The sequence below is a fragment of the Anastrepha obliqua genome, chromosome 1, assembly GCF_027943255.1.
Source record: "Anastrepha obliqua isolate idAnaObli1 chromosome 1, idAnaObli1_1.0, whole genome shotgun sequence".
In the NCBI taxonomy this organism is placed as follows: domain Eukaryota; kingdom Metazoa; phylum Arthropoda; class Insecta; order Diptera; family Tephritidae; genus Anastrepha; species Anastrepha obliqua.
In genome coordinates this window covers 46,085,001-46,099,770 of record NC_072892.1, presented here as the reverse complement: position 1 = coordinate 46,099,770, position 14,770 = coordinate 46,085,001, and the positions used below count along the sequence as shown (strand labels likewise).

Below are 14,770 nucleotides of genomic sequence, written 5' to 3'. Positions count from 1 at the left end.
ATCAAGACGCACACCATAAATAGGAGGAAGAGCTCGGACAAACACCTAAAAGAAGCGTACGTGCCAATTATTGTTATTTTTTAATGGATGCCCTTTATAAAATTCTTCTTCTCTTGATTGGCGCGGGAACCACTTACGCCATTTTGGCCGAGTTTTACAAAGCGCGCCAGTCTTTTCTTTCTCGTGCTAAATCCCTTATAATATTAATTATATTTTTCCTGCCTATCTCTTTACTAAATTTTCACCCTCAGATACCGCATTGAACATGGCAGCTTTAATGATTTTCGTATTGACGAACGTACTGGTGATGTTTTCGTATCGCGCAAGTTGGATTATGATCGACGTAATACCTACCAAATCGAGGTGCTGGCAACTGATTTGGGTACACCAAGCCTATCAGGCACAACTATGCTTACGGTCAACATAAACAATAGCAACGATAAGGATCCGTATTTTACACCGGCCACGCAGCATGCAGATGTGAGTAGCTGAGAGTTTATTTATTTATTTGTGTATTTATTCAAATACATACTCGTATATACTTGTACATATATTTATTGAAGTTTTTGTGTTTGAATTTTGAATACCGAAACATGCGTGGGGAAATTAAAAGGTCTCGGAATGAAGAAAAAGCGGTCAGCATAACCTTAATTTTTGAGCGACTTTGGCGTGGTTTTTTTGGGTTGATGTACGGCCCACTTTGAACGATTTGTACCACTGGAAAACACGTGCACGCGATAGAGCAGAGTCCCCATAGGTTGTCTGCAACATTTTTAAAGCGAGAAAGAAGACTTTTAAATTCCAAATAACTGTATCTACATATAATCTTTGCAGCCGATTATGTACCGTAAACTCCTTTTGCGAGGCTGCAGCTTTTAAATGCACTGCTGCATAAACTTCTGCTTCGACTAGTTCTGCTTACTGCAGTGATGCAAGTCTTCTCGGCACTCATCTTGCGCAGATCCCAGGCATACCAAGATGAGCATGGAAAATATCCAATTGCTCGACAATGCAATTTGCTTACATTTTCAGCAAATTTGCTAATCATTTTAAATTAACTCCACCTTTCTTTAGTAGACTACAGTCTGTGTCAGAAGAAAATAACCGGCTTTTTTTCTTGTAACTTCAAGATGTATTTCGTTCTGCTTTTTGCTGCATAATAGTTCCACTCAAGGGCTACGATGCCAGTGCTAACTGAGGTTAGTGTCGTTCGAAACTTTCCCGTAAACGCAACTAAACGTTTCAAAGCGTTTTGAGGCGGTATTTTTTTGTCGCATTCGAAAGGGCAGAAATTATCTTACGCCGCGGCTACAAAAGTAATTAAAAAATCAAAAAAGTTTGTTGTGATGTGGAATCAGCGGTATAAGATGTACAAAAATGTTGATGACTTTTCCAAGCCCAGCTTGAAGCGAGTGACGACAAAAAAGCAGAATAAAATGATCGTCCAACGTGGGACTCTTCTGCTAAAAAGGGAATAGATGTGAGTATCAATACCATCGAACAACGACTGAAAAAGGCGAACATGCCCTACCGTCCCACATCATCAAAACCACTGTTCTCAGAAAAACACAGCAAAACATGAAAATTGCGTCACGCCATACGCCAACCCCATTGAAAATGTATGAGGAATTATGAGAAGGTCGAAAGGCCAGGCCATGATTTACAGCAACTCTTGTGTCAAGTTCGCAAAATCTGGCCCTGTTTGTCGACGAGCTATGCAGAAAAGCTGGTTCAAAGCATGAAGAAGATGCCAGGCTATACTCGACAACTATGAAGACTACACGGCTTATTGAGTCATTGCGACTCGTAGTTTTGTACATACTTTCATGTAAAAGAAATTTAAATGTATATCTTTTATACTTCATGAATAATCGCGGTTCCTTTTTCCTGTATGTCTTTTAAAAGTCTTTGTTTTTCCGGGCCAGAGTTCGCGTAAACAGAACTCTTCCAAAATAATCTGTGGGGCTTTTCCTAACCTAGAGATGAACTTAATATCGCACGAAACTCAATTTTGTCTATAGTTGATGTTTTCTTAGTGATTGATTTATTTATCCGGCGATATATATCGGCCGCCGTGGCCGAATGGTGGTTAACAACCATTCGGAATTCAGAGAGAGAACGTCGGTTCGAATCTCGGTGAAAGATCAAAATTAAGAAAAAGTCTTTTTCAATAGCGGTCGCGCCTCGGCATAAGCATAAGGAGAGATCCGAGTTTTTTAATTGAAATAATCAAATGTCATTAAAATTCTCGGGATTCAATGGAAACGACATAAACGACAGCTTGTCATATTTGCCATTGAAAACTTCTCAGCGGGTCTGAAACGATCAAATATCTCTTCTGTTGCTCGACCTCAGCCTCCATGTTCGCACAAGCTGACATTTTTTTGCAATAGCTATGACTTAATGGACAGGTCAAACCCATTCACCTCGCTTAAAGGATATAGTTTGCAAATATTTTACAACAAATCTATATCATTTTATGGAGCCTCGAAAAGCGCACACTCGTCGCAGACTCATGTATATAAACTACGCAAAGCGAACGAGTCTCCTCTACGAATCTCCTGCGATAGTCGGGTCTACGCTACCGAAATAATGCGGATTTATAGCTTATATGGCCAAAAACTGACCCATTTTGGAGAATGTTGTTGCAACAACAACTACATCAATTAATTACTTTTTACCTCCTGCTGTCCAGGGATTAAATTATGTAGTTCTCCTCATAACGAAATTCGCCAGCACAGTCTGATCCCATATTGGTATCTGTAACAGTAGATATACTATGTGGATGGATTCGAAAATCGTCCTGAAGTGACATTTTAAGCCACATAATGAAAACTTACGACTCCAACTACACCGAAAACCATCGATCTGGCTGGAAATGCCATTTGATGACAATTGTAGAGCAACGGCTTACTCTCGAAGTTAGGTAGAAAGGGATTCAATCCCTCTCACTGTAATGGAAAAGTGTTGAAAATTTAATACCTTTAAAAAAACTTACCCGACACTTGGCCACAACTTGCTGCACGAAACTAAAAATCATGGGGTTTGCTCGGCCACGCATCAACGTCGACGGCCAAGCAGAATATTCACTGCAAGAAAATCATGCTCTGCATTTGGTGGGATCAGGTCGGCGTCGTATATTTTGAGCTGCTCCAACCGGGCGAAACAATCACGGGGGATCGTTACCGACTGCAATTGATGCGTTTAAGCCGGGCATTGAAAGAAAAACGGCCGGAAACGGTAAAAAGGCACGACAAGGTTATTTTGCAACATGACAATGCTCGGCCGCATGTTGCTCAACCTGTCAAAAAATACCTTGGAACGCTTGGCTGGGAAGTGTTACCCCACCCGCCGTATAGTCCAGACATAGCTCCCTCCGATTATCATTTGTTCCGGCATATGAGTCTCGATTTGGCGGACCAGCGGTTCTCCTCGTACGAGGCTACCAAAATATGGGTTGAGTCATGGATAGCCAAGCAGCGGCCAGAATTTTGGAGAAACGGCATCCGGAAATTGCCCGAAAGATGGGCGAAAGTTGTAGCTAGCGATGGCCAATACTTCGAATAAAATATTTTGTACCGTTTTTTCACAATAAAGCACCAAATCTTCGAAAAAAAAACCTTTAAAACTAATTCAACCTCCCAATACAAACTCCCTGGAGTGTGTCTAGCCGATGCCCTCTCGAATCTTTTATTGAATTCATTATTTGATTTTATCTTAATTTTTAAGATCATTTATTTTTACTGCAAAAGCTGTGAAAATTGTACAATTTATTTAATATTTTTCTCTGCTTTTACCCTTTAGGTCCCCGAGGATGCTCCTGTTGGCACATTAGTCCACACTCTGGTCGCACTCGATCCCGATGTGCCCACGTACAGCGCACTCGAATTCGCAGGCACTGATATTACTGCCATCGACAAAGATGGCAAAGAAGTGCCAAACAGTGAACAGTTTAAAGAATACTTTTCCATAAATCGCAAAGGACAAGTGATCGTGAACAAGCAGTTGGATCGAGAACTCTTTGCCGTAAGTCTGACCTCTAATCTCAAGAGTTCATTTCAGTTGTATTTACTTGTTCTACCTTCTGCAGGTCATACGAATCAATGTGCTTGTAACGGATAGCACCGCACCCACTGTACAGCAGGGCCGTGGACTGCTTAACATACAGATTACGGATGTCAATAAAACGCCACCGGTAAGGGAATTGCGCTAACATCATTTTTTTACAGATTTACATTTTTCTTTATTTTTGTTTTTGTTTTTTTTTTTTTTTTGTTACGCTAAGCTCTCTTTTTGCAAAAATAATTCATTTTTGTTTGTGGTTTCCAGTGAGCTATCCGAATCATTATAACCTATATTGTAGCTTAGATTATTGTAAAGGTCGATGTATATGTTACTAAACGAAGGGCAGAAGAGGTAATGTAAATAAGAATTTCAGTTGTGGAACTTGTTTTCCTAAATTAATTCCAAATACTCACAGTACTGATAAGCCAATGGATACTTGTATTATATTTTTTGCCAGATATATAACGAACAAGGGAAATTTGCATGGTATAAAATAGCGAACAGTTATGCTGCCAATTATGACATCCAATGCGCAAAAGAATATGTTCTCCACTGCTTGGGCCAAAATGGATGGTAGCAGTAGCTCGCGGCCTTCTTCCGCTAAAATAGGGAATCTATAAAAATTAGAAGAGAAAACGTAGTTCAAAGTGGTCCAAATTCAAGTTTTATTTTTAAGAAACAAAAAAATCATAACCAATCAAATCAACCGGCCTTATGACGAAATTCGTTGTAATTTATGAAACTACAATAATTTATTCGCATTTACTATAATTCGCGATAAGACTGAACTTCTTCGACACATTGTACAAGTAGCTTATTGTTAAAGAATGCAAGAGGTCGCTTATCCAACAACACAACACTTTGTGGGGTCTCCGGCCACTCTGAAGTGGAGGGAAATGAAAGAGCGGATGAGTAGGCAAGGAAAGACTCTCAGCTCAGCTTGACCTTCAGCGAGTGGTAGAGGACATAAGCATTTCTCTATACGAACTGTACACTGCGATTGACTTGAGCGGAATCGCGGCAACCAATAGAAGGTGATCTCTGACTACTAGCTGCAGGGTCTCCAAAGCGCTCCGGCCAAGACTGAATCTTAAAAGGATAAAATGTCTGCTTAGATTCAACAGATGAACTACCAGCGTCCTCACAGGTGCTATAACGGGTCATTGCACTATTGGAACCCTAGCCACCCTACATCACAATGACTTCTGTAGGAGTTGTGGAGATGAAGAAGAAATTGAGGCGGCACAACCTCTCCTCTGTGAATGTCCTGCACTTCAAAGAAGATAGGGCAAATATCTTGGCGATTATTTCTTTGAAGAACTGAGAAATTTTCGAAATGTCTCACTGGAGCGACTAGTTATTTATATATATATAATTGGCGCGTACACCCTTTTTGGGTGTTTGGCCGGGCTCCTTCCATTTGTGGTGTGCGTTTTGATGTTGATTCACAAGAAGAGGGACCTACAGTTTCAAGCCGACTCCGAACGGCAGATATTTTTTATGGGGAGCTTTTTCATAGCAGAAATACACTCAGAGGTTTGCCATTGCCTGTCGAGGGGCGACCGCTATTAGAAAAAACGTTTTCTTCATTTTCATCGAGACTCGAACCAACGCTCTCTCTGAACTCCGAATGGTAGTCACGCACCAACCCATTCGGCTACGGCGGTCGCCGGAGCGACTAGTTACCTTCTTAAAAATATCTAAGTGGTTTAAGTAACTTTTTTAGGGATGGAAATCAAATGTAGGGGCCTTGGGGTCACTTAACATAACCTAATTTAATTAGAAAAGGCGAATATCTCGCGTATTTACGGTTGTGGCAACCACAGCTGGGACCCAGGTAGCTAGTCTTGTCAACCAAACTTTGCAAGAACAAATTGATCGAACGATAGTCATGTTAAAGACATAATCCTTTCTCTATTGCCCATATAACATCGATGTTTCAGGGCATCTCACCGACAAAAAAAACGAATTGTTTCAAATCGGTTAAAAAAAACGATGCTGCCATTCTCTACCCCTCAAAATTTGCGAGTGGATTCTTCGCTTCTCAGATGTGGCAATTTTTTTTCTAACTAGTCTAAAAAGATGACTTTCATTGTATGTTTTTCCAACCTAAGAGGTTAGCATAGCTGCAAAGATTAAAAAGAGATTATTTTTCGACCGAATCCAACGTTAAATTCGAATTACTCTAAGGCTCAAACGGAGAAGCGATAATCAAACGGATGGTCCTTTTCTTCGAATTGCTGAATGAAGTGAACCCGTTGAACGAATAATCTGAAATCTTTATGCTAATTTTGGATTATGTTTCCAAGACAGGAACCATGAATGTTAACCACAAGCAATTTTTTGCAAAAACATAGTCAAGGCGAATACTTCAATCATTGACCTTCAATGAAAGACAATTAACACCTTCACAAGCCCTCGTCTCATGATCCCGTTCATAGATCGGACACGAACCGGCATCCAGCGTACACGAAAAACTCGAGTTGCCTCGGGAGGCCCGTATAACACTAGCATCGGGATAGAACCCGACAAGTCGATACCAAACATATGTAAATGCACAGCACCCGCAGGATACTAATCATCTTGCTTTCTAGGCTTATCGTTAGATGGCCTCAATGGCAATACTCCTGCCGTTATCTCAATTGATCACTAATATTGTAGCCCAATATATGTAATATGCCATTCTCTTACAAGCTTCTTAAACCTCCAAGGTTAAAGGTTACTTGGAAATGAAAGTAGCTAACTTTAAAGGTGGATGTAAAAGACAACTTTGGAGTGAGGAATAGTTTGTCGGCTCTGCGGGTAAAGCTCACTTTATTTCATGGAAAAGAAAATGATACTTATTAGAGCACCGGCAACGGCAGTATTTCATTTTGAAGGAAACTTCTTTAAGTAAATTCAACAGACCGGCCTGGAAATAAATTTGCAATATTGTACGAGTCGTGGCCATATAACACTTTCTGGCGGGGAGGAGCTGCCAGTCTTGACATAAATCAATGATTAAAAAAAAAAAAGAAACGTGAATTTGAACCACTTGTAAGGCACCCCATAATACTATTGAAAAATCGTTTCCACGGCAGTCGGTTCTACGTTACCGAAACGACCCAGATTTATATCCGGCCAAGGATTGCCACTCCAGCAGCTTTCCCCGTATGTAAGTATGGGCAATGTTTATGCTGCTACAACAACAACAACAACTATTGAAAAATAAAACGTTCACTCTTTACTCAATTTGTTCGTCCATCTAGTGCTATTTCTAGCAATCGCCAACGCCGAATAGGTTTGTGCGTGGCTATCATTCGGTAGTTCTAGTTTCGAAACCCCCAGTGAGCATGAAACACCTGACAAAAAATATTTTTTCTAGTAGCGGTCGGCCCTCAGGAGGCAATGACGAATATTAGAGTTGCCATGAAAGGTCATCTGCCTTCCGGAGGCGGGATAAAATCCGCCATTTGTGGTGGAACAATATCAAGATGCGCACCTCAAATCGGAGTAAGATTTAACAAAGGATATACGTGACAAAAAGATGTCGTGCATTCGTCAGGGAAAAAAGGATCGAAAAACATTTTTTTTTTAATTCTGATTAAAAAGTTAGAAATTTTGATGAGAGTTTTTCGAATTTTTAAAAATCTTGTACAATGTTTGAAAGTTTGATTTCCATGATATTTATTAAAGTGGTGCACAAATGACTTGTTTATTACAAAGCAACAATTCACACATTGCATGTGACACTGTTTGTGATGACAAAAAGCAATGTAGGCACACAACTTGAACAGCAACGAAGAAAAACTGTCTTCAACAAGCAATACTACTTCGGCTCTATCGACAGTGCACGAATTGCACGACGCTGCTTATATGCTTGCATGGCAATGGTAGAAAAACATTCTCATACAAGCCTTGCCGAAAGACATCAAGTACAATGTGTGAATTGGTGTCATATGTATGTATGTACGTAGTGTGTATTAGCACCCCTTCGAGATGTATGAAAATTGCAAACATACACATTTCTTCGCTCCCCGCGCACTTTTGCGTATTAAGGGGAGAATATTAATAAATAACGGTAAACTTTCGATTAATAATTTTTAAAGCTATTGAAGTTATGAAATAAGACAGCTTTTAGTAAATTTAAAAGCCAATAAAGTGCGCAGAAGAATATTTGCAGGCAAAGTGTAAGTTATATTAAAATATTAATCAGAATTTAATTTTTATTCTACAAAACCATCATACCAAACATTAACTGCCTATTTGATTTTAAAATATCAGGAATTCATGTAAGTAAATAATCCACATTTGACACAATTCACTTGTTTGAATTGAATTGTTTTTCATTGCCTTTCAGTGTCATTGCTTTTATTGCTATCTTGCCGAAATATGTGTGTTGTGACAATGCTGAGAGAGAAACAAGTCATACAAAAGCATGATTTGGTTTTCTCTCTAGCTGCTATTGCCTGTTACTGTTAGTTGAGAACAAAACACTGCATTGTTGTGTGAATTTAGCAAATGACTTGAAAGCACATATATGTCGACTTGTGCACCACTTTAATATTTATTGTAGAATGAGTTTTTTTCGTATAATTGTATTTCTTATAAAGGTGCTGAAAGCTGTTCCAATTTCTTGCATAAATTCTATGCAAATGTTCTTGTCTCATGTAGAACGAGTTATATTTTTATAAAAAATTTATAAAAACTAAAACAAAAAGAATGAGTTATATATTTCCGAAAAGCTAATGAAAATTTAAAAAAAGCAGTCAGAACTGGTCAAAATATCGCGATTCTATTATTTTGTCCGTAAGTGTATATACATACATGATCAGAAAGTACCGGGAATGTTTCAATAAAACAAAACAGAGTTAAATTTCAGGAAAACTTATTTTATCTCCTTCAAAATGTGACCTGTCTGAAGCAACACACATGTGGCAACGCTTAACCCAATCCTCCATGCACACCTGGAAGGCCGACGAAGGGATGCCCTTAAGCTCCTTCGTCGCATTCACTTTGATCTCCTCTATCGACTGAAATTTCCTTCCACGAAGTGGTAACTTCAACTTGGAAAACAAAAAGAAGTCGTACGAGGTGAATACGGTGCTTGCACGATGGTATTTACTTGGTGTTTGGTGAAACAATCCAACATAATTTGGGCTCGGTGCGATGGCGCGTTATCATCATGCAAAATCCAAGAATTGTTTGCTCACATTTCCGGCCGTTTGCGACGTACAGGTAGACACTAATGATCCGTTGGCGCTAAAAAGTGACAGATGTGCGTCTTACAGTTCTACCAACATAAGAAAAAAATATGGACCGGATCCCACGTGAGCGGTTCGTTTAAATTAAACATTCCCATTGGCGGTACTTTTTGATCATAGAGTAAGCTTATTTCGAATAGTTTTGCATACTTACATAGCTATAATGTTTGCTGCGAGTCTCACATAGCCAAATAGGAATTTCGCAAAAATAACCAGTGATACAAATAAGATATAGAAGTCAGATAGTATTGTATTACTGCAGGACCTTTTCAACACACTGTAGATCTGTAAATTTGAAAACGAGTCATCAAAACTTTTTGCAACAAAAAATCGTCTAAGTCGATTTTTACTATTTTCATATCCGTGCGAAGTTTACGTGGATTCAATGTAGCAGCTTTATATAATATAGTAAAAATGTTTATGAATAAGATTCTGAGTTTTCCAAGTGGTATATCCCATGACTCTATTTGTGATATGACAACCGTATCCATCCGTTGCGAAAAAGCATAATTTAAGTGGAACTCCTCTAATTTTGAATTTTGAAATATATGAGCATGTACGTCCGTAAATTTTGTATATTTTATTGTAGAAAAAAACCAAAAAAATTCAATTTTGTTTTAGTTTTTTTGTTTTGACATTCTTTGAGAAAGATTTATAGTGTTGTTAAGTGTGAGTAAAATTAATTTTCTATTCTCCATTTTTTAAATTCTCATATTTTCAAGAAATTCAATCCGCCATGGACGCCCGAAAACCCTGTAATTAAACTGCAGATGACCGAAGAGCAACCAATTGGCTCAGTACTGACTACTCTGCAGGCCTACGATGATGACTCCACTATCGGCGAGTACAATATATCACCGAATGCATATTTTGCCATCAACAAGACTACGGGCGTGATCACTTCGATCTCGCGCATTGACTATGAATCGATAAAGGAAGTAAAACTCGTGGCCACGGTGAGTGACACCGGCGTACCATCGCTCACATCAACAGCTGAAGTCACTGTGGATATTATCAATTTGAATGACAATGAACCACACTTTAGCCAAACAGAGTATCATTTCAATGTGACAGAGAATTCACCACGTGGCACTGTCGCCGGCAAGGTGGAGGCATTCGACGCCGATGTCGGCACCTTTGGTGAACTGACATATTCGCTGATTGGCGAGAATAACAAATATTTCAGCATTGACGCGTACACAGGCAGTATAATGGTAGCCGATGCGGCAATACTCGATCGTGAGAAGATCAGTGAGATCACATTGACGGCTGTGGCGCAAGATAAAGCGCCAGCCACAGTGCAGAAATCGGCAACGGCGGCGGTGCGTAAACTCAAATATATTAAACTAGTGCTGTATTTACTGATTTATATTTAACTTTATATTTATTTCCCAACTCTTGCAGATCCACATCAATGTGCTCGATGTCAATGATAATGCGCCAATATTCACACAAAACCAATACACGACAACATTGGCGGAGAATGCTGCATTTAATCCGCCAGCTGCATTGTTGCAAGTGAAAGCGCTCGATGCGGATGAGGGTCTGTTTGGCGATGTACGCTACTTTATCACAGCAGGCAATGAGCAAGGTCTCTTCCGGCTCGACGCCCAAACCGGTATTGTTTATCCAGCGCAAAGCTTGAATGGCAAGAAGGGTGTGTACGCACTGGAAGTAGTCGCACGTGACACTCAGGGCTCGGGTACAATGGAGAGTCGAACGCGGGTATTGATCACGGTGATGGGTGTAAATCAGCATCGGCCGGTGTTCGTCATACCGGCACTCTCGAATGCCACCATAGAGATACCTGGTGTAAGTGAAGCTGCGTAAGCGGTTCTGTGCAAAGCACAAAAAGTCTAATTCTTTTTTCTGTTTTTAGGATATTGTACAACGTGATTATTTGCTGCTCACCGTCAAGGCAACTGACAATGACACCGATGAGAATGGTTACATTTCCTATCATCTGCAAGTGAGCAATGAGAATGTACAGGAGACCGAAGAATTTCGAATCGATTCTGTTACGGGCGAGCTGCGTACAAAGCGAGAGTTGAATCGCAAAGAACGCGCTAAGTAAGTGAATGAAACTTCAACTAATTTTGCCAGACCCGTTTCTTAAATGCTTGTTTTTTGTGCTTTACTCCGCAGTTACGATATAATTTTGGTGGCACGCGATGCTGGCAATCCAACGCCCTTCGAAACATTACGTTTCCTTAGCATTAGTATTGTCGACGCCAACGAAAATCGCCCCGAATTCCCTGATGCCTCAAATCCCTACAAAATATCCATCAAAGAAAATAGTGGACGCGACGTGAGGATTGGGCGCATACAAGCAACGGCGCGTAGTAAACACAATAGAGATGTGTATTACTATTTGCTGCTGGGTAATGAGGATAACGCTTTTGTTGTAGACAAAGCTACTGGAGACATTTACACCAACAAAAGTTTGGATAGGTGAGTAAAAAAGTGAAGCGATAGCGTAATAGGGATAAAGAATAGCAAATGCTTCTTTCCTTATCAACTGAAGAGCAAGCCTGATCGAGAGCTTTGCGTTCTTAAAATCGACATAATATGCGGATGCTAAATTCATTACTGAATGGTTCCGTCGTAAACTTCTCTAGTACGCCACCGAAATATTCTGTCAATAATTATTTTAACTACAGTCGGGTCTACGTTACCGAAAGGACCAGATTTATATTCACCCAAGGACTTGTTATTCCAAGAACTATTCCCCCAAATGCCTAGGAAATGTTTAAAGCTGTTTTTGAGCTAATTACAGCAACAATTAATCATCTCGAGTTTGACACACTGTTGCTCAGTCTAAACTGTGTGATGCGCACAGACGCTCCAATATTTCAGGCTTTAGACTTGAAAATTGTCCAAGTGAATATTGTTTTAGAAGAAAAAATAAAGACTCAAATTAAGGCTCAAACCGCAAGGCTCTTAGTGAACTTAGATTCGTGCGAAACAAGAGCAGAACTAATGAGAGACTGCAAATCTCATCTGAACCAAATGGATTTTCATAATAGACACCTTAACGATGTGCGGTTTCGCAGACATACATAAACAGTTTCATGCCAACGAAGAGGCTAAGTCACTGGCAAAACGCGGGGTCCACCGGCTGCAGCAGATACCATAGACTTTCTGCCAGGTACCCCAGAAGCATATGACAGAAATACTAGCAAAAGTGGGAAATATCTCAGTGTAATGCTTATTAGCATAAATGGAACAACTTGTCGGGTTCAATTACTATGTGAAACTCTTGTTCAGAGAGTCTCTTTACGACTACTGAAATTCAATCAGGAGGGTCTAAGAACTCTTATTGGTTACTTATGCTTTGTGGCAGGTATTACAGGTTGTTGTTGTTGGTGTAACATCATAAACATTCCGCATAAACGTTTGGAGAATGCTGCAGGTGCAAGAATCCTTGACCAGATATATATCCGTGTCTTTCTGGTGAGGTAGAACCGATTGTCGTAAGATCGTACCTATTATAGGTCATAGACTCGTACGTCTTAAAGAACGACTTTCATCTTTTTTTTTTAATTTGAAGCATGACATCAAACAAATATGATATAATAAAAATATATAATAGCATAATCACTACATATTATAAAACAAAGTCGCTTTTTCTGTTCCTATGTCCCCTTATACGCTTAAATCTTTAAAACTACGCAACGGATTTTGATGCGGTTTTTTTTAAAGATAGATTGATTGAAGAGGAAGGTTTATATCTATATAATGTGAAGAAATATATAAAGGGGGCGTGGCAATCGGTCAAAATGTGGCAAAAAACATAAATTTTTTGTTTCCACGGCCATAAATCATAAACGAATCAATCAATTAAAATGAAACTTTCTTGAAATTTAACTTTGAAATATTTACTTTCGTTCTGCATCAAAAAAAAACATTGATTTATTTGTTATTTAACCAAAATTGTTTAAACAAAAGCAGCTCTTTTTCCAAAAAAAGCTGTTTGTGTGTTTGTTCACTGTCAACCGAATGAAGCAACAGGCGTTAAGCGATAATCTCACCACACCTCATTAATGTTGAATTACATCGTTTGGTGACGTATGTATGTATGTATTTACGAATCGCTCGCATTATTTCATTTCGGACGTATGTACATATGTATCTATGTATGTACTGAATTCCATGTAATTATACGTACATACAATTTTACAGCGAAATAAAATGCTATTTTCACGTTCTATATTAGTAAATCGCACATAATTAAAATACAGTTTTTGAATAGTTTTTATTGATTCGGAGCGCGTTTAGTTTGCTATCGATTCCATACAATAACATTTTTTGTCATTTACTTTTTACGACAACTAATAGCTTATTTTCGAAGCTATATTTCGAAGCGATTTCAACAAATAGGTACAACATTAATCCTTATCCAATTAAATACCTTAAATACATTGTTGTTTTCATATAGATCTATGTATATGGCTCTTTACAGCATATAATTAAAAACAATATTTTTCAAGATATTACATCAGTAATTAGTAATTGAGATCTACCGGAAAAATTGCGTTAGCTGTTGCGTCATCCGGCATTGCCGCTACTCTTTTGGAAAGAGTCTTTTGGAAAGAGGCCGAACCACACACTCTACAATCAAGCACCCGCTGAAAATCGCCACCGATGATGATAACAGCGTCTGTAGTGTTTCTAGACAGAGCAATACAGGAAAATTGATGCGTGACTGCTCATTAATAGTCTGGGACGAAGCTACCATGTCAAACAAGACGTCTGTGGAAGCACTGGATAGGACAATGCGCGATTTGCGCAACAAAAATGCACCTATGGGTGGATGTACAATTCTGTTCTCAGGAGATTTCCGTCAAATCCTACCAGTTGTGACTCGAGGAACACGTGCTGACGAAATAAATGCTTCGCTAAAAAGATCCCACCTTTAGTCGTATGTCAATAAATTAGAGCTTAAAACTAATATGAGGATTTCGTCATCTTCACGTGAGAACAGGCTATTTCCAGAGATGCTGCTTAAAGTTGGCAATGGAGAATTAACACAAAGTGAGGGAAGGATTAACCTAGAAAACCTTTGTGTTTTGATAGACAACATCCAAAAGTTAGTCAACAATGTCTATCCTGACATTGATAACATAAGTTATAAGACAATATCTTGGTTTAAAGAAAGAGCTATTCTGTCACCAACTAACGAACAAGTAGATAAAGTAAATAACTTGATTATTTCAAATATTGATGCGCCGACGAAAATATACTACTCGGTCCATACTGTTCTCGATTTGGAAGAAGCTGTTCAATTTCCTACAGAATTTCTAAATTCTTTGAACCCGTCTGGACTCCCTCCTCACAAAATGGAGCTGAAAATAGGTTGTCCTGTTATTTTATTAAGAAACCTAAGTCCACCTAAACTTTGCAATGGCACGCGTTTGCTGGTAAAATCACTGAAAACTTTCATAATAGAGTGCACAATACTC

General features: G+C 39.1%; 2 protein-coding genes across 4 annotated transcripts in view; one reads left to right on the top strand and one right to left on the bottom strand.

Moving 5' to 3' along the window:
• The window catches only part of LOC129236390 (cadherin-87A), a 285,335-nt gene that overhangs the window by 262,735 nt on the left and 7,830 nt on the right, over window positions 1-14,770 (top strand). For all 3 annotated transcript variants that reach the window (XM_054870752.1, XM_054870751.1, XM_054870753.1), the window contains exons 13-19: window positions 252-480; window positions 3,805-4,026; window positions 4,091-4,195; window positions 10,031-10,630; window positions 10,713-11,120; window positions 11,188-11,378; window positions 11,454-11,759. In XM_054870752.1, coding sequence (XP_054726727.1) covers window positions 252-480; window positions 3,805-4,026; window positions 4,091-4,195; window positions 10,031-10,630; window positions 10,713-11,120; window positions 11,188-11,378; window positions 11,454-11,759 — 2,061 coding nt within the window. The remainder of the gene's footprint in view (window positions 1-251; window positions 481-3,804; window positions 4,027-4,090; window positions 4,196-10,030; window positions 10,631-10,712; window positions 11,121-11,187; window positions 11,379-11,453; window positions 11,760-14,770) is intronic.
• On the bottom strand, window positions 4,247-9,912 carry LOC129236391 (uncharacterized). The gene is made up of 4 exons (XM_054870754.1): window positions 9,659-9,912; window positions 9,463-9,593; window positions 4,479-4,679; window positions 4,247-4,396 (listed from the first exon to the last, which is right to left on the bottom strand). Exons 1-4 carry the CDS (start codon window positions 9,797-9,799, stop codon window positions 4,276-4,278), a joined length of 594 nt encoding a protein of 197 aa, XP_054726729.1. The 5' UTR covers window positions 9,800-9,912; the 3' UTR covers window positions 4,247-4,275.

What these genes read in the sequence shown, in the direction of transcription:
- LOC129236391 (XM_054870754.1), bottom strand. Translation starts at nt 9,799, where the DNA reads ATGGATACGGTTGTCATATCACAAATAGAGTCATGGGATATACCACTT. An exon ending in TTCGCACGGATATGAAAATA is followed by an intron (nt 9,594 to 9,658) that starts GTAAAAATCGAC and finishes TCAAATTTACAG; the next exon opens with ATCTACAGTGTGTTGAAAAG. An exon ending in TCCATTGGCTTATCAGTACT is followed by an intron (nt 4,397 to 4,478) that starts GTGAGTATTTGG and finishes CCCTTCGTTTAG; the next exon opens with TAACATATACATCGACCTTT.